Source organism: Castanea sativa, chromosome 2, assembly GCF_040712315.1.
Source record: "Castanea sativa cultivar Marrone di Chiusa Pesio chromosome 2, ASM4071231v1".
Taxonomy (NCBI): domain Eukaryota; kingdom Viridiplantae; phylum Streptophyta; class Magnoliopsida; order Fagales; family Fagaceae; genus Castanea; species Castanea sativa.
This window is the reverse complement of record NC_134014.1, coordinates 15,149,312-15,168,101: the sequence shown is the minus strand read 5'-3', so window position 1 is coordinate 15,168,101 and position 18,790 is coordinate 15,149,312. Positions and strand designations below refer to the sequence as shown.

Genomic DNA, 18,790 nt, shown 5'->3' with positions numbered 1-18,790 from the left:
AAAATGCTATCAAACTTTTTGATAGTTTTTTTTAACTTTCTATAAAAAGTTTTTTAAAATAGTTTACTAATGTATACTCTTAGTAAAATTCACATATGCTGAGCCACTGGGATGCAAGATTTAACCATGACAATACAAGTGATTATTAAGCAAGAGTCTGGTTAATGCATGTCGTAAGGGCATACATTAATCATTCATTTTAGAAAATACTTTATGAAAAGTTAAAAAGACTATCAAACTTTTTGACAATTTTTTCTATTTTCTATAAAAAATTTCTTAAAGTACTTTACTAATATATACCCTGAGTAAAATCTATTAAGTAAAGCCAATATATAGAAATCTTGGAGAAATTCTATAATACACACTTTTTTTATGCGGCATCTCTACCTAATCTTAATCATTAAAATATGATATAGTATTATTTAATATATATTGTATAAATAAATGGCTAAAATAAGGTAGCTATGATTCATTGTATGTACCATAGAATGAACCGTGTGTCTCTATAAATATAAATTAAAATACACACACACACACACACATATATATATATATATATATATGTATGTATTTAAGTGTTGGATCATTTATACATTATTGAACCACTCCAATTTAGAGTGATAGGTTCTTTGCATAGAGCCACTTATCATCAGGAAAGTGAGGGACCATTCTCAATTGCTGGCGCTTTAGGAGGTCATTGAATCCGTTTAATTTATCATCATTTTGATATGTATTTAAATCATTGATTATGTGACATAAGAAGTCAAGACTTGGTGTGATGGCAAATGTCTTCCACTAAAAGCGACAAGTTGAGGGTTTAAGTATAGGAATCAGCCTCTTCAATAAATTGGAAAGTAAATTGATAAGATTTTAGGAATAAATGACATGATAAAATGACGATGTGACAAAATCCAATTCACTCCTTTTTAAATAAATTGATAAGATTTTAGGAACTTCATCCCTCTAAGGCCTAAATGTCTTCGATTGATGCAGCAAACACAATTAACTTCTATAGATAAAACCGCTCCCTATGAAATGCCAAGAAATATATGGATTATCATGACTGTACCTAGCAACCCACGATCAATATACAAGGAAGAAGTTAAGGGGAACTTACAAATCATATACAAGAGAAATACCAATTTATTAGAATAAAAAAATTGGCAATCTGTCTCTTTGTCAGTAAAACATACAAGCATTCACCCTCAGTCCTATATTGCCATGAATTAATCATGACAACTTGAGGGTATTGTTGACTTTGGAACTATAGACTAGGTTCACGGCAGTGGTTCTTGCGAATCTCCCAAACGAGACAAATGAAGGTATGCATCAGTCCCTGCAAAAGCACATCGCAAATCTAAAGATGTATTAGAAGCTCTTTGTTGGATTGAAAAGAAAAAATATATACATGAGAGAATAAATATACAGATATAAACTAATGCCATAGACAGAAAAACTACAATCGAATAAACACATAACATCAACAAATAATATCACAGTTGAGGGTGCAAAAGCATATTATCATCATCATATAGCCCACAAAATGGAGCGCTTAACAAAGTTCGGCTTCCCATGCATGTGAATCAACAGCTTACAAAGAGGAAGATATTACAGAATTCAATTTTATTTAAGTCTAAGTTGCTATCACCCCGGTATTGTGTATTATAAAAGAATGCTAAATAAGAAACCATGAGAGAACACACAAATATACCATGAATGCCTCTTGTTTATCTGTTATAATTTTACTCCCCACATATGAATTATTCTGGCGTCTATTGTTCCGTTCGCCAGAATATCTTGAAGAGATGGACCAAGTAAAAGAACCATTGCCTGGCAAACCCTAAAATAGGGATACCTTTGCCACATTAGACAACAAGGCCTTCTATTTCCACTGAATCTATAAGGTATACTTTCAATTCCACAAAGGATGAAGAGCTTTCTTAGTCAGTTTATAATATCAAAATTTGGTTACATGTTTTTTGCACAGCAAAGATGCGATAGCTAACCCTCTGGCAACATTCAGTGTTATGGTGAATTATAAATAATGAAATTTTCTATAGCCTGTTCTTCAATCTTCTCTGAAACAATGGACTAATGGAGCATTATCAGAGGCATAGAAATTGGGACTTTAAAACATGATGACATGTAAAATTACCGCCCATATGAAACACAAATACACAGAAATAATGAAGTGTGCCAAGCTTATTGGATTTGAATGGAATGCCTGATACAAAGTAAGATGCACCCAAAATATTGTTCAACTAGCAGAATTTGAGGTATCAAGCACTTTTCCCTGTTAACTAGCTACCGGCACTTTAACAGTTCAAGTGCCGGAAGCTAGTTAACAGAGAAAGATGCTTGATACCTCAAATTCTGCTATATCATACTTGGACGTATCATACCATACCATATATTTGTGGGACTTTGAATGTCAAGCCCAAGGTGCTAATCCAACAAGTTTAAACGTTTAAGAGTATGAAATCATTCTTGAATGCAACAAATCTAGAGGACTTTCAACTCACCATATCCTTCCATAGAGATAATTTGCAAATCCCCTCCAAAATACCGAGCATACAAGCGACTTATAGGAAGCCCATATCCATAGCCAGCCATTGTTACTGCATTCGCTATACCAAGATCGCATTCCTCATCCAGTGGGTTTCTTGCAGTGCTATAAAGATATGTGAAAATTTTGGGGAGACCACTTCTTGGTATACCACCCCCCTCATCTGAAACCTATCATGTCAGCCAGAGAAACTTGTTAACCAGTGTAAACTAGTTCAACACAAATGATCAAAAGTGGCAACTCAAATTATCACAAAGAAAGGCAAAAAAGAAATGAAGAGCTTCTTCACAAAGACAATTAATTGAAGATTTCATGAATCTGTATATTACAACAACTAATACCTTGATAGTAACATCTTCTAGCCCATCAGCAACTATTATTCGAACAGGTGGCGTAACTTTGTCCGAGTCCACAAAACGCTCTTGGACGGCACGCAACGAGTTCTTAACCAACTCAAATACCATAAGATGCAAGTGTGTTGGAACATAACTGTTATGAAATCAAACAGAACATTATAAAAAACAGAGAAAAAAAGTGCTATAATTAAAAATCTCAGGTCACAACTAATGGATAATTATACGTCAAATCAAGGCAAAGTTTCATGAGGAATATCCTCATCACAAGGAATGGAGAACTGAAATTTATACTTAAAATAAATAAATAAAAATAAATAAAAATAAATAAATAAACTGGGGAGAAAAGGGGGAAGAAAAACATAGAAGTATAAAGATTAATAAAACCTGAAAGGAACAAATTGAAATAAGTCTGATGGCTTACGGGAAAGTAAAATGAGGATCCCCATAGATATTAACATCAGGTGCACTGCCATACTCGCGTAAGCAAATAGCACGGGCATCCTCACTGGCATTTTGTGCTACCTCCAGTGGAGACATTTTTGTGTGTATATAACCCACACAATGAGGAGGGGGATTAGGATTGTGCAACTCCACGTGTTGCCCTGAGTTTTACCCAAAATTGAAGCATATAGAACATATTTAGTACCTACTCCAATGGTAGTACAATTAATGGTGGTGAAAAAATAAGGATGAAGATTTAGTAGAATTGACCAATTAAGAAAGTAGTCAAGTATCATAAGAAGGCAAAAGCAAATTGGAACTAACCAATAAGCATTCGAATTCCAATTCTCGACATGTAAAATCGGTCTAGGAACTGATGAATCTCATCAAGATCCTTGTAGACTATTTTTTGTTCCATGCCTTTCTTCAATTGTTGAACCCCCAGAGCCATCATGGGGACCACATTGTTGTGTCTCACCTTAATTGCCTTAATCATTTGAGTAAATTCCCTCTCATCATTTGTATCCTTGATCTCAGGAAACGATCTAAGGTCACGGAAAGAATCCAAATACCAATCTCGAACCTGAGAATCAAAACATCACACAAAGTGACTACCCACTCAAAACCTGGAATTGAACCCTGAGTTTACCATCCAACAAATAAACTATCAACTTGAACTAACTTCCCCTTCCAAACACAAAGCCATATATTTTCTCACTTTCTATATTTAAAACATCATAAGTGGAGGGGGGGGAAGAGTATCACTATAACAAGAATGTTTTCTAATTTTTTTTAAAGGACCACCTAGCAGCAAGTAATTGGCCTACATGCAACAACCCTCAGACCCGTCAAATGCATTTAAGCGAACCCTCTAAGAGTGCGCGCCCAATTGAAGTAAAGCATACATTTCTCAAGTGTAATATATAATAAACTCTAGTAGAAAGATTCATAACATATGATACAAAAAATCTAATTAACTCAAAATAGTAATATATTTTGCCTATTAGCTAAAATGGATAATGCAATTGCTCAAAATTTTGCAAGTGCAAATTTTACAAAAGTTATTTCAATTTTTTATAGTAATTGAAAATAATTATCAATAGAAAATATCATAATAATCGAGTTATAGAATGTTTAAACATTTTATTCACTTGTGCTTTATAAAAATACATAATTGTGATAGCTATGATCAAACAAAGTATATGAGTCAATTAAAAAATATCCAAAAGGATAGACCAAAGGCACAAGCTTAGTAATATCCTTGTTTGTGTCTTATGTCTTTTGATATGAAAACAGAAAATTGTTTGTGTAATACACCGCCTTAAAAATAGTGCTTGTACAATAGATCAATAGTCCATGTCATTTCCTTCAAGATCAAGCAATTAATTTCAATGATTCATATATTTTTCAACAAAAAATAAAAAAAGTAAAAGCATGACTAGGCGTGCTTTGTGTTTTTTCAAAACACGCCAAAAAAGCACGCCCAAACACACTTCATTAAACGTGCTTTGTGCATTCAAAAAAGTGGGCACTTCGGCCAAACAAAACGCTTACACCTTGGAGCTTTGAGCTTTAAGCATGCCTAAACGCGCTTCTAACAACAATGAACATCATTAAGTACACAATTTTAAAATACTTGTCCATTAAGAAGGCAAAAACTGTGTTAACAGCAAGAAAGGTACTTTCCATAATGCTAACCAAAACAATGCTTATGCCTTTTCAATTTAGTATAGACTAATAGACAGAAAAATTCATAATTCAACTCTAACCAAAATAGATCAATATGTTCTATCAGGGAGTTCAACATTTCCAATTCAAAGATGTTCACCAGATAGAACAATTTGAGGAGCTCCTGCAGAAAATTTGCTTCTTCTTCTTTTTTTTAATAAAAATCAAAACACAGACAACAGGGATCTCCATTTCTATTATTATACTAATAAACAAAACGTCTTGAACCCAGCAAGCAGAATCAGATTTCAAGGTAATTAAAATAAAAAATATATATATAAAAAAAAAATGAACGGTATCCAATAAAGAAATACCAGTCAACTTTTCCTAATCCTAAAAATAAACCCCCCCAAAAATAAAGTAACAAACTTTATTCTGTTCCATAAACAACAATCACTTATACACAAAGCCACAAAGTACTATCACAAACACAAAATTGGAAAAACACCCAGAAATTCAATTTCCAAAAGCTTGCAAAACTAAAGGGTATTTATTACCTTCAAAACAGCAGGTTTTTGAGACAAGCCATAAGGGAGGGTTTGAAGCTCCAGGGCTCTCCTGGCAATTCGAATGGGGAGCTCCTTGTGAAGGAACTGAGCAGAGATTAGCAAATTTTTGTCACTGGGATCTGAACCAAACTCCATCATGTACCTCAAGCTCACACCTGTCTGCTTCATACAACCCCATCTCTGCACCTCTTCGATCAAGCTCTTTGAGAATGTCAATGCCTCACACACTTTCTTAGCTGCCATCTCAGGAACCCACAAAGTACACACCAAACAATACCTACAACAATAAGGAAGAACCAGATTTCTTCAACAATGCCAAGTGCCAACACATGCAAGCCAAGCTCAAGCCCACAATGCAAAACTCTCATTAATATACGGCGCACACAACAATTTAAGAAACACTGAAACCACCTCTTTTTCAGTTTTGTTTTACATTAATTTTTCTGAGAAATTAAGAAAGAAAATTATTATAAGATATAAAAAGGCCAACTGAGTTTGGTCCGTCAGGAGCCGCTCACAATGAAGTCAAGTTTGGATAGGGTTACATGCTTTACACGCCATCAATGTTAGGCCCTCTGTATTTTTATAACAAATGATAAGTGTTAAATTTTAAGATGTTATTAATGATAAATAAATTAATAAAAAATGATATCAACGATAGATTTAGAAAAAAAACCAATAACAACTTACGGCATAGATTTTGTTGTGAAAAATATTGTGTACCTAGAACTACTCCTTTGAAGAGGTCAAAATTGGTAAGGATACGTGTATACGTTAATTAATTTCTAACAATTTCTAACTATACGTAGTATGTAAGTATATATATTAGGTTTGTGCCCCAAGTATTACTCTTTTAAAGAGGTAAAAGTTGGTAAGAAAACATGTATATATTAATTAATTTCTAACAATTTTTAACTATATGTAGTGTGTAAGTCTATATATTAGGTAATTATTTTCTAAAAAAAATTTAGAAAATCCAGAGCGTTGTAACTCAATTGATATTTTTTAATGTTTTCAATTGAGATATTTAGGATTCAAATTCCTCTGTCCTAAACTATTGGTGTATTAAAAAAATGTACTATGAGGAAAAAATTAATTATATAATCCAAGAGTACATAATTTTTCATTTTTCATGAATAATGGGGTTAATTTTAATCTCTATATATTAAGAGAATTCAAAAAGTTAGTTATTATCTTTTTTTTTTTAAAAATACTCCTAATCTAATTAACTTATCCTTATTCCTAAAAACATAAAAAGAGGATAAAATCGTAAATTAATTAAAAAAAATCGTAAATTAATTATAAAAAAAAACTAACCATGTTCTATAAAACGTCCCACTCTCCCATGTACACAACCAAAACTACCCCATGATCCTATAAAATTAAATGAAATTAAATTTAAAAAAAAACCGCCATTTTCCTTAAAAGAAAGAAAGAAAGAAAGAAAAAAAAAACACCTAAAAAAAATCATTGCACGTGCAAAATGTGTGTGATAAGGCTAGTTTTAATTATTGAGATTCACTATATTATACTAGCCTCATCACACGCTTTGCGCGTGCGATGAGGTTGTTTTTTTTTTTAAGTGGTCTTATTTTGTAGAAAAAAAAAACTGTATTTTTTATTTTATATATATATATAATTTTTATTTTCAAAATCTAATTTATAAGTGAATAAATTAATTTAAAATTAATAGGAGAGTGGTCCTATTTTTTAGGCAATGTTTTAGTAGGAGTTAAAATTGTATTTTTACCAAATTGTCCTTTAGTTTTGTCTCTACTTAAACATAGGGATGTAGGGACATTTTTTAACTAAAAAACTAGCCTCTAAGCACGCGCTCACGCGCGTGCTCAGAGGCTCTTCTATTTTTTTGGAAATATGTTGATAATTTGCATCCATTATAATTTTGGATTACTATATTTTCCCGTCACAAAATTTGATACTTAAATTTTGTGCCTTTTTAATAGCAATTCAAACACAAACTCTCACTAACATATTTTCAAAAGTTTTCCCTTTTTATTTTTATATAGGAATTCAAACACAAACAAAACTTGAGGATAATTCATTAAAAATATATCATTAACTCCCACATAAAACTAAACTATTCTTTTTTTCATCAAATCCTAAATTTCAACCTCTTTTATCTCTCCCTCTATTTTTTTAAAATTGCTGTTTTTTTAAAATTGCTATTCCTTTAAAATTTCAATTCTCATTTTTTTTTCTTCTAAATCTCTTCTTCCCTATTTGAAAAGTATATTTTCTATTTGAATTCGGTTACTTCTTGGTCCTTCGTTTCTTTTATTTTTTATTTTATTTTGTTAAACTCAAATACTCTTAATTGTTCGGTTACTTTTTTTTTTAATCTTTTTTTTGGGGAAGTACGTTTTTTTTTTTTGAACCATTTAGGGAAGTATGTTGGGTTACTTTAAAGAAAAGAAAGAAAAAAATGTCAAAAAAAAATTCTCCTCTTAAAATCATGATTTTTTTAAATCTCAAACAAAAATAATTGAATTTAAACAAAGTGATAAACATCAATTTGTTATTGATAAACTTCTCAAATTCAAATACTTTAAAAAGAGTTTGTGTTTGAGTGAAAAGTTTGAAAATATCCACACACAAAAGGAAAAGATAAGCCAAAAAAAAATAAAAAATAAAAATATGATACACATAGATAAGTATATTTTCTATTTGAATTTGGTTACTTCTTGGTCCTTCCTTTATTTTCTTTTCTTTTTTTTTTTTTGTTTTTTTAAACTCAAATACTCTTAATTGTTCGATTACGCTTTTTTTTTTTTAAATTAGATAAGTATGTTGGGTTACTTTGAAGAAAAGAAAGAAAAAAAAAATCTCCTCTCAAAATCACGATTTTTTTTATAAAAAAAAAAATCTCAAACAAAAACAATTGAAAATTTTTTTTGCAAGCAAACAAAAATAATTGAATTTAAAACAAAGTGATAAACATCAATTCGTTATTGATAAACTTCTAGATTCAAAATCTTTAAAAAGAGTTTGTGTTTGACTGAAAAGTTTGAAAATATCCACATACAGAAGAAAAAGATAAGCAAAAAAGAAAAAAAAAAAAACTAATACACGTAGATACAAATGACAAAGGAATACAACAAACACTCAAATAGAGTTTTATGCTAAAGTGATTCCTTTTGGGCTTTATTATACGTATAGACAGCTTCAAAAAAAAAAAAAAAAAGTTTGTGTCAGTTAAAACTTAAAATTGAAAAGTTTAAAAATATCCACACAAAAAAAAAAGAAAAAGAAGGAAAAGATAAGGAAAAAAGAAAAGAAAAAGAAAAACAGATGCACGTTGGTGCAAAGGAACAAAAATGAAGAAGGAAAATATAAGGAAAAAAAAAGATTTTGAGGCATGTGATATTGAAGTCAATCACAGGTAATAAGCAATAGTCAAATACCATTGAATCCCTATAAAAATCTCATTCACCCACAAGTAAGTACAACTCAAATTCTAAATCATTGGTAGCCATGGAAGGTAAGAACTCAAACAATAGTCAATGATGAAGAAAAGAAAGAACAACTTGCAATTTAGATTAGAGATGCAGTAGATAGAACTTGAAAAGTCATTTAAATTGTGTAAATTATGTTGAATTGTTTAGAACCCAAATCTGAAAATAGAAGAAGAAGAAAGAAGAGGACTTACCATTGAGACTGAATTTGTTTAATTTGAAGAAGAATGAGAGTAGATGTTATTGGGTTGTAAACTGCCAAAGCGTACGTGAGTTTGTGGGTTATTAAAGTTAAAAACTTGTAAATATATGGTATAGGGGTATTTTAGAACTATGAAAATTAGGAATCCAAACAGGGGAAGCCCTTTAAATAATAGTACTAGCATCTAAGTACGCGTTCACGCGCGTGCTCAGAGGCTCTTCTATTTTTTGGGTAAGGGTTAATTTAGAGTATTTATTATAATTTGGAATTACTACATTTTTCAATCACAAAAAAAAAACCTAAGGGTGTGATGAAAAATTATTTCACAGCACATAATACTCATCACACCCCTAGATTTTTTTTATGATTGAAAAATGTAATAATCCCACATTACAATAAATACTCTAAATTAACTCTTACTCAAAAAAGAGAAGAGCCTTTGAGCACGCGCATGAGCGCTTATTCAGAGGCTAGTTTTGTTAAAGGAAATGCTTCTAGAAAGATCCTAAAATTTAGTAACTACACATCCACGTTTTTTTCCCCCCCCCTTTTTGGTGTTGTTGATGTTGTTTTCTTTTTTTTTTTTCAACTTTTATGTATGGCAGTTATAATTTTTTGTGTAATCCTAAAATGTAGTTTTTTAATTCTAAAATTTAGCCATTTACTAAACATCTATAACATAAGTGAATAAAAGCTTAAATTTCAAATTTTATGGCAGGAGATACAAGTTTCTTTTGGTGTTGTTCTTTTTAAAAAAAATTTAATAACATTTATCAATTTTTGTTTAACCCAAAAATTTAGTTTTTTAGACCTAAAAAATAGCCACTTACTACACATCTATAACAAAAGTTAAAAATAGTTTAAATTTCAAATATATCAACAACATCAACAACCTTTAAAACTGAGAAAAAGGTATGTAACATTTTTTATGAAGTAGTAAATTAATACTTATGAAAAAAAATTTAAATTGATTTTGACATAGAATTATACAAATGATAAATATAGTTTCTATTACAAAAGAAATTTTTTTACAACAATTTCTTAGATAACAACCACTTTATGTGAGGTTTATTACATATAATAATTATTGTAAAGTCTCTCACCCGAACTTATCTAATATTCCATTCCAATGACTCCTCAATGCAATCCAAAAAATTTGTGCATACGTGAACCTGAGAGAGATAAAAGAATTAGGGTTAAGCCAAGTATTTAAAAAAAAATAATTAATTCTCTAGAATTAGAGAATTGAATACCAGAGAGAAACCCAGTGTTTAAAGTTGTCATCTTTGTTCCATTTTTTTTAAAACGAATATTTAATAAATGCACGCATTAACCAAAGTTACGAGGCTAGTACTATTATTTAAGAGGCTTCCCCTGTTTGGATTCCTAATTTTCATAGTTCTAAAATACCCATATACCATATATTTACAAGTTTTTAACTAATAGGGATAAATGTGTAAAATAAAACTTTTTTACTTTAATAACCCACAAACTCACGTACGCTTTGGCAGTTTACAACCCAATAACATCTACTCTCATTCTTCTTCAAATTTGACAAATTCAGTCTCAAAGGTAAGTCCTATTCTTTCTTCTTCTTCTATTTTCAGATTTGGGTTCTAAACAATTCAACATAATTTACACAATTTAAATGGCTTTTCAAGTTCTATCTACTGCATCTCTAATCTAAATTGCAAGTTGTTCTTTCTTTTCTTCATCATTGACTATTGTTTGAGTTCTTACCTTTCATGGCTACCAATGATTTAGAATTTGAGTTGTACTTACCTGTGGGTGAATAAGATTTTTATAGGGATTCAATGGTATTTGACTATTGCTTATTACCTGTGATTGACTTCAATATCACATGCCTCAAAATCTTTTTTTTTTCCTTATATTTTCCTTCTTCATTTTTGTTCCTTTGCACCAACGTGCATCTGTTTTTCTTTTTCTCTTATTTTTTCCTTATCTTTTCCTTTTTCTTTTTCTTTTTTTTTGTGTGGATATTTTCAAACTTTTCAATTTTAAGTTTTAACTGACACAAACTCTTTTTTTTTTTTTTTTTTGAAGTTGTCTATACGTATAATAAAGCCCAAAAGGAATCACTTTGGCATAAAACTCTATTTGAGTGTTTGTTGTATTCCTTTGTCATTTGTATCTACGTGTATTAGTTTTTTTTTTCTTTTTCTTTTTTGCTTATCTTTTTCTTTTGTATGTGGATATTTTCAAACTTTTCACTCAAACACAAACTCTTTTTAAAGATTTTGAATCTAGAAGTTTATCAATAACGAATTGATGTTTATCACTTTGTTTTAAATTCAATTATTTTTGTTTGCTTGCAAAAAAATTTTTCAATTGTTTTTGTTTGAGATTTTTTTTTAATAAAAAAAATTGTGATTTTGAGAGGAGATTTTTTTTTTCTTTCTTTTCTTCAAAGTAACCCAACATACTTATCTAATTTTTTTTTTTTTAAAAGAGTAATCGAACAATTAAGAGTGTTTGAGTTTAAAAAAACAAAAAATAAAAATAAAAAAAATAAAGGAAGGACCAAGAAGTAACCGAATTCAAATAGAAAATATACTTATCTATGTGTATCAGATTTTTATTTTTTATTTTTTTTGGCTTATCTTTTCCTTTTGTGTGTGGATATTTTCAAACTTTTCACTCAAACACAAACTCTTTTTGAAGGATTTGAATTTGAGAAGTTTATCAATAACAAATTGATGTTTATCACTTTGTTTAAATTCAATTATTTTTGTTTGAGATTAAAAAAAATCATGATTTTGAGAGGAGAATTTTTTTTTTTGACATTTTTTTCTTTCTTTTCTTTAAAGTAACTGTAAGTGCACAATTGCACCTGGACCCAAAGACAATTATGGGCTCAGGCCCAATGAGCCTTAAACAATGAAATTTGTAGAGTGTGGGCTTGAAATCTAGATTAGAGGTACTGAGAACTTGATAACAGACTATGGTGTGCAAACACTTGTAAATAATGAATGATAATTGCAGATGGACCTCCTCGGACTACTTCTGTATTATTTCTCTTTCTTTCTTAAAGATTACAATTCTTTCTCCACCCCCCCCTTGGTTACAGACTCCCCCTCCCTAAATACTTCTTCTCCTGATGCTTTATCCACGTGTTGCTCAAATCCCCTCCCCTCTAGATATTTCTTCTCTTAGTGCCTTTGAATAGTAACCAGAAGTTTCAGTTCTACTGTTCAAGGGTCACTTCCCCATTAATGCGGCCAGGGAGGTAGGTGCAGAGTCTTTAATGTAGAGGTGGCAGCCTTTGCTCATGATATTTTTCTAACACCGATGTATCTAGAAGGTTCAGGGTTTCCCCCTCTTAACCAACAGTCTTTCCGGAATTCTGCCTTGACCTTCGTAGTGAATCTCCGAGTTTTCTTGGGTCTGTCCGAGAAGAAACTCACCCTCGAATGTGTCCTCGGACCCTCGGCGTATGGGCCGATTCGTAGTACTAACAAATTCTTAACTCAAGAACAGATCGGCCCTCCTTGTTAGAGCCCAAAGGCCCAAATGCCCGCTTGGGTCCTTTTACTCCCCACAGTAACCCAACATACTTCCCTAAATGGTTCAAAAAAAAAAAACATACTTCCCCAAAAAAAAAGATTAAAAAAAGAGTAACCAAACAATTAAGAGTATTTGAGTTTAACAAAATAAAATAAAAAATAAAAGAAACAAAGGACCAAGAAGTAACTGAATTCAAATAGAAAATATACTTTTCAAATAGGGAAGAAGACATTTAGAAGAAGAAGAAAAAAGTGAGAATTGAAATTTAAAGGAATAGCAATTTTAAAAAAACAGCAATTTTAAAAAAATAGAGGGAGAGATAAAAGAGGTTGAAATTTAGGATTTGATGAAAAAAAGAATAGTTTAGTTTTATGTGGGAGTTAATGATATATTTTTAATGAATTATGCTCAAGTTTTGTTTGTGTTTGAATTCCTATATAAAAATAAAAAGGGAAAACTTTTGAAAATATGTTAGTGAGAGTTTGTGTTTGAATTGCTATTAAAAAAGGCACAAAATTTAAGTATCAAATTTTGTGATGGGAAAATATAGTAATCCAAAATTATAATGGATGCAAATTATCAACATATTTCCAAAAAAATAGAAAAGCCTCTGAGCACGCGCGTGAGCGCGTGCTTAGAGGCTAGTAGATAATTACCCGGACAGATTATGTGGACTAATTTGTTTATAATTTTTTTTTGCTACAACTAGGGTAAACCATGTAATAGTGAAATTCATAATACATAAATCATTTGATCCTTTAAAAATGAATGCAAAATGCACAAGGATTTAAATAAATAAATAAAAACTACCAATAGGAGCCTTACATTCCGTTCTACATTCATGTAACAAATTTAAAACATTACTACAATATCATCTATTTTATATGATACTATGCAACCTATTCATTCTTTTTTCCCCTTTTTGTTATTCTTTTTCTCTCACTCGGTCTCTCTCTCTCACACATTATCATTTTTTATTAATTTTTTGTCACTCTCAAACATGTATGACCTGGGTTAAGTGTAAAAAAAATTATTATTTTAATGTGATCTATTGTAAAATAAAGAACGGGATAAAATAAATAAACTAGTTTTTTGGTGAGACAAAAACCTTTTTTTTTTCATAAGCAAATAGGAATGTTCGAGTTTCAGCGCCAAAATCTTTTCATGTGTATTTTTTTTTTTTTTATAAAAGTCAAACACATTTCTGCTATAGTAATTTTTTTTTTAAAAAAAAAAAGACAAATGAATAAGCATAACACAGGAAATTTTTTTTTGTATAAAATGAATATATATTACATCGATAGTTAGAGTTTGGGGGATTTAAACCTTGAATGTCATCATTGGAAACACCAAGAACAATAAAGATAATAAATACATGTAAAGTAGACTTATTATAATCACATAATTGAGCAAATCTTATCACATTCTTGGTTAAGTTAAGTATAAAGTGAATAATCACATACTATAATTAGTGGAATATAAAATGAATTTCATACTATATGAAATTAATCACATACTATAATCTTTTTTTAAGAAGAACATACCATACTTAGTGGAGTATAAAATGGAAGAATCTAATAACAAAGGATTTTATTTCTATTTTATGTATTGTATATTATTGAATGAATTTTAGTATCAATTATTTTATATATAAAAAAAATCTTAGTATTAAGTTGTCTATGGCTGAACATCCCGCAATCTTGGCATTTGCATGATGGCGACTCCACAAGTACAAAATTCATATTAAATGAGGGGGGTAAAGATTATAATTTAAGTTTTCAGGTGAAAATTTTACATACATATACACTTATATTATGTTAGTATAAAAATTATATATATATATATATATATATATATATATATATATATATATATATATATATATATATATATAATGTGTGGCTGCAAAGGGAGCGTTGACACGTGTCATTTGTTTTTGATTCGCAAGCCTACCGTGGAATTTTGAGGTTGCATTTGCTCAATGTTAATAGGACCGTTTGTTTCGCGGGTTGACTCCCCCCTTGGGATTCTAGAGGTGTTTGTTTTTTACTTTTACAAATTATCATGTTGAGAAATAATCATGTATAATTTACAATTCTTTTATTATTATTATTATTATTATTATTATTATTATTATTATTATTATTATTATTCATCTTGATCTTACAAAAGAACCAAGTGTCATTCGAGTTTGAGATTCAACCAATCCTCCACCTATTAGATTTTTTTTTTCCCTTTCGAATCACATTGATTTTGGTTTAAAATCAATAGATGAGAAGAAGAGTGCATAGGTTAATTTTTTATTAAAAAAATTCAAAATAAATAATAAAACCTCTTTGTAAATAGATATTAATAAAAGATTTTTTTTTCTCACAACAAAAATGATAAGTTGGAATCCAAGTTTTCTATACAAGAGAGAGTCGGACAATATCATTAAATCACAAAACAAAAGCATAACCTATAAGATTCTAGATTGAATAATACTAACATATTTATTTCAAATTACCAAATGGAAGTATGCACGACGTATATGAGACATGTAAACAGACAGAGATATCGATTGAATTTGTATAATTTTATGCCTTTGCATCCCCTCGATTGTTTAGTGAGCCACATAGTTGAATTACGATTTTCAAAACATTCTAATCAACCATCCTTTGTAAATGCCTCATCTTGCTACCCATGGGTCATACCCTCTTCCAGCTTTGTAACGGTTATACGAAATCTAAAAATCCCATCTTATGCTTATTTCTTACGTTTAACACTAATAAGATGATTTTTTTTTTTTTTAGTTCCGTTTAACTCAAATGGTAAAGTCTCTAATGGTTGAATAAGAGATTTGAAATTCAATCTCCGCCTACTCCAAAAACTAATTGATGTCTTAGTCTGATAATAAAGAGCATCATTAAGAGCAGACGACATGGGTTGAAACTCTTGTCAAAGGCCTTGTAACTGAATTGACACCTCCCCATGCACAAAGTGCTTGAGGATCTAAAGGGAAAATAGATCGAACTGCGAAGTTAGCAGCATATTGTAATTATCTCTATAAAAAAAAAAGCACTAATAAGATAAGCCTTGTTGTTATCAAATATTAGCGTAGAAAACAAGAGCCAAGACTTTTTTGTATTTCACCATTACATAAACCGCATGTACCTCGCTGTGAATTTAACCACAAGCTGTGCCGTTTTTTCATGCTAGATGCTAATGGCTAGGGGTCCATGACTCTATGGTCCCCTTTCGGGTAAGAATGCGTGAATATCAAACACTTGCAAGCCCTAATCTGAAGCTTTCACCTCAGCTACTAGGTATGGTGTGGCATTAATATCTAAATTATCCCAAAAGAGTGAAAGACATGGATGACAACGTAATATCAGAGATTAATAATATTTAATATCACAAAAAGTTTGACTAAACATGTATTTCCTAGCAAAACTAAATTATACTTGAGGGCGGCTTGATGCATTTGGGGTCTTAAAGTGAAAGCTGATTATCTTGTTTTAGATGCAAAATTACTACTAATTAATATAAATCACGTAGAATTTTTTTTAATAGAAAGTTCATAAATACAAAAAAATTTGACAAACTTTTCACACCAGTTGATGTGGCAAATTGATAGTAGTAAGTAAAAAAGAGTGATTTTAGTGATGTTAATAAAAATTTGCCAACTCAATTATTGTGGAAAATGTTGTGAATTTTTTTATGTATTGCTCTCCTTTTTCTTTTTTTTTAAGAAGTGTTATATTCACAATATTTTTCACAATAAAACTTAGGTGTTAAGTTGTTACTAATTCTAATTTGAACCCACCGCTAAAATTAATTGTTTGCCATCAATAACAACTTGTAACCATCTACTACTTATGATTTGTTGAAAAGATATTGTGAAAAATGTTATGAATGTAGCATTTCTCTCTCTTTCTTGTTTGTTGTTCATTTGTTAAAAAAGATATAAAAAATTATTTTATTTATTGGCTAATATTTGGACTTAATTAATATTATTATAAGGAAAGAAATAATCATATTGGTTAAAATTTGGGGGCTTTTTTTTGTATTTGGGGTCTTAGGTGACCGTATCAATTGCTTATATCACAGGGCCTGCACTAATTATACTTTTAAGTAAATCTTTTAAATTTTGGAGTAATTTTTATTTTGGTTCCTTTAAGTTTAAGATTTTTCATTTGATTCATTCGTCCATGTGCATGATCAATCTTGTTGTTAAAATGAAAAATGACGTTATTTTGTTGACACTTAACGGCTATATTAGTCATGAAGATGAACGAAATGATCATTATAAAAACAAAAATTGAACTCAGTTGATCAAAATGATAAATCTAAAACTTAAAAGAACCAAAAATGAAGATGACCCAAGATTAATGAATGGTGCGTGATAGGGTTATCCAGGACACAATGGACAGAGAATAAAGCTTGATATCTTCCATAAAAATGAATTAACAGACTCAGTGGAACAGTGGGGTAAATGAGTGAAGACTTGGATTGGATTGGATTGATTCATGGACCACGTTTAAAAGCATCTGCGTGACCACCCAAGATGATTTCTGAATATGTGATTGCAAGAGTACTATTTTATCACAATCCTGACATCAAGTCATTGTATTGATCAGTCCTTTTTTAGTTGTACTTTAGTTAAGTAATATATTATAAATTCGGTTTAAAATACTAGCATTATTATTTTCGTGTGTTCTAATGAGTATTATTGTTTACTCAAAAAAAATGTTTATCCCACATTGGTTGTGTGTATCTAGTGTCTGCTATTTATAATCTCAATCTACAATTACAAATATTAGGCCCTTTTATGGTTGTACTCTGTTTAAGTAATATATTATAAATTCGGTTTAAAACACTAGTATCACTATTTTCGTGTGTGTTCTAATAAGTATTACTATTTACTAACAAAAAAAAAAATCATTATATTGATCAGTGATTTGCTATTTCCATTAAGCGAGGGGCTTGAGTTCTTCTCCCTATTCTTTTTTTATACTCTAAAATTTGACTTTATTTCGTAGTAGTAGTATTTTTTTTTTTTTGCTCATATTTGCTTTCATTTATGGTAATCTAGGTGTTAGGATCTGTCTTGATTTTGATTGAGTTTGACTTTTATCATTCACTCTTTGAAGTTTTTTGGCAAACATTCCAAAATTGATTTGGTGATCGTGTTGATGGCCCTAATTTAATAAGATTTGTACCACTGCATACTCTAAAAAATAATGTATTATAAACTCGGTTTAAAATACTAGTATCACTATTTTCGTGTGTGTTCTAATAAGTATTACTATTTACTACAAAAAAAAATCATTGTATTGATTAGTGATTTGCTCTTTCCATTAAGCGAAGGGGCTTGAGCTCTTCTCCCTATTCTTTTTTTACCCTCTAAAAATTGAATTTATTTCGTAGTAGTAGTATTTTTTTTTTTTTTTTGGCTCATGTTTGCTTTCATTTATGGTAATCTAGGTGTTAGGATCTGTCTTGATTTTGATTGAGTTTGACTTTTATCATTCACTCTTTGAAGTTTTTTGTCAAACATTCCAAAATTGATTTGGTGATCGCATTTATGGTAATCTAGGTGTTAGGATCTGTCTTGATTTTGATTCAGTTTGACTTTTATCATTCACTCTTTGAAGTTTTTTGTCAAACATTCCAAAATTAATTTGGTGATCGTGTTGATGGCCCTAATTCAATAAGGTTTGACTTTTATCATTCACTCTTTGAAGTTTTTTGTCCAACATTCTGATGAGGTACAAGCTCGTCAGTTATAATGAATGCATCCAGATGAAGCCAAACCCCCGTCAGCTGTAATGATAGAAAGTGAAAGGTTATTCTCTCGGAATGGTCACCGGTATGGTGCCTGCCACAATGTCTCCGATGCCAAAGTTAGTATAAAAAAACTGAAATAAAGCAGTGTATCAAATCAATAAGAAGTATTTTTTTGAGTGTGTGTTTTTGTACCTTGTGCTAGTGCTTATGAGGGCCTTATA

General features: G+C 30.2%; 1 protein-coding gene across 2 annotated transcripts; it reads right to left on the bottom strand.

Moving 5' to 3' along the window:
* Positions 1-1,031: 1,031 nt before the first annotated feature.
* LOC142626180 (pyruvate dehydrogenase (acetyl-transferring) kinase, mitochondrial) lies at positions 1,032-6,048 on the bottom strand. 2 transcript variants are annotated; one of them, XM_075799976.1, is made up of 6 exons: positions 5,589-6,048; positions 3,688-3,946; positions 3,344-3,524; positions 2,908-3,055; positions 2,523-2,736; positions 1,032-1,336 (listed from the first exon to the last, which is right to left on the bottom strand). In XM_075799976.1, the coding sequence occupies exons 1-6, from the start codon at positions 5,841-5,843 to the stop codon at positions 1,278-1,280; spliced, it is 1,116 nt and encodes a 371-aa protein (XP_075656091.1). In that variant the 5' UTR covers positions 5,844-6,048; the 3' UTR covers positions 1,032-1,277. The 2 variants fall into 2 exon arrangements, with proteins under 2 accessions (XP_075656091.1, XP_075656090.1); XM_075799975.1 differs by having other exon boundaries at positions 1,032-1,357; positions 5,589-5,986.
* Between the last annotated feature and the right edge of the window lie 12,742 nt (positions 6,049-18,790).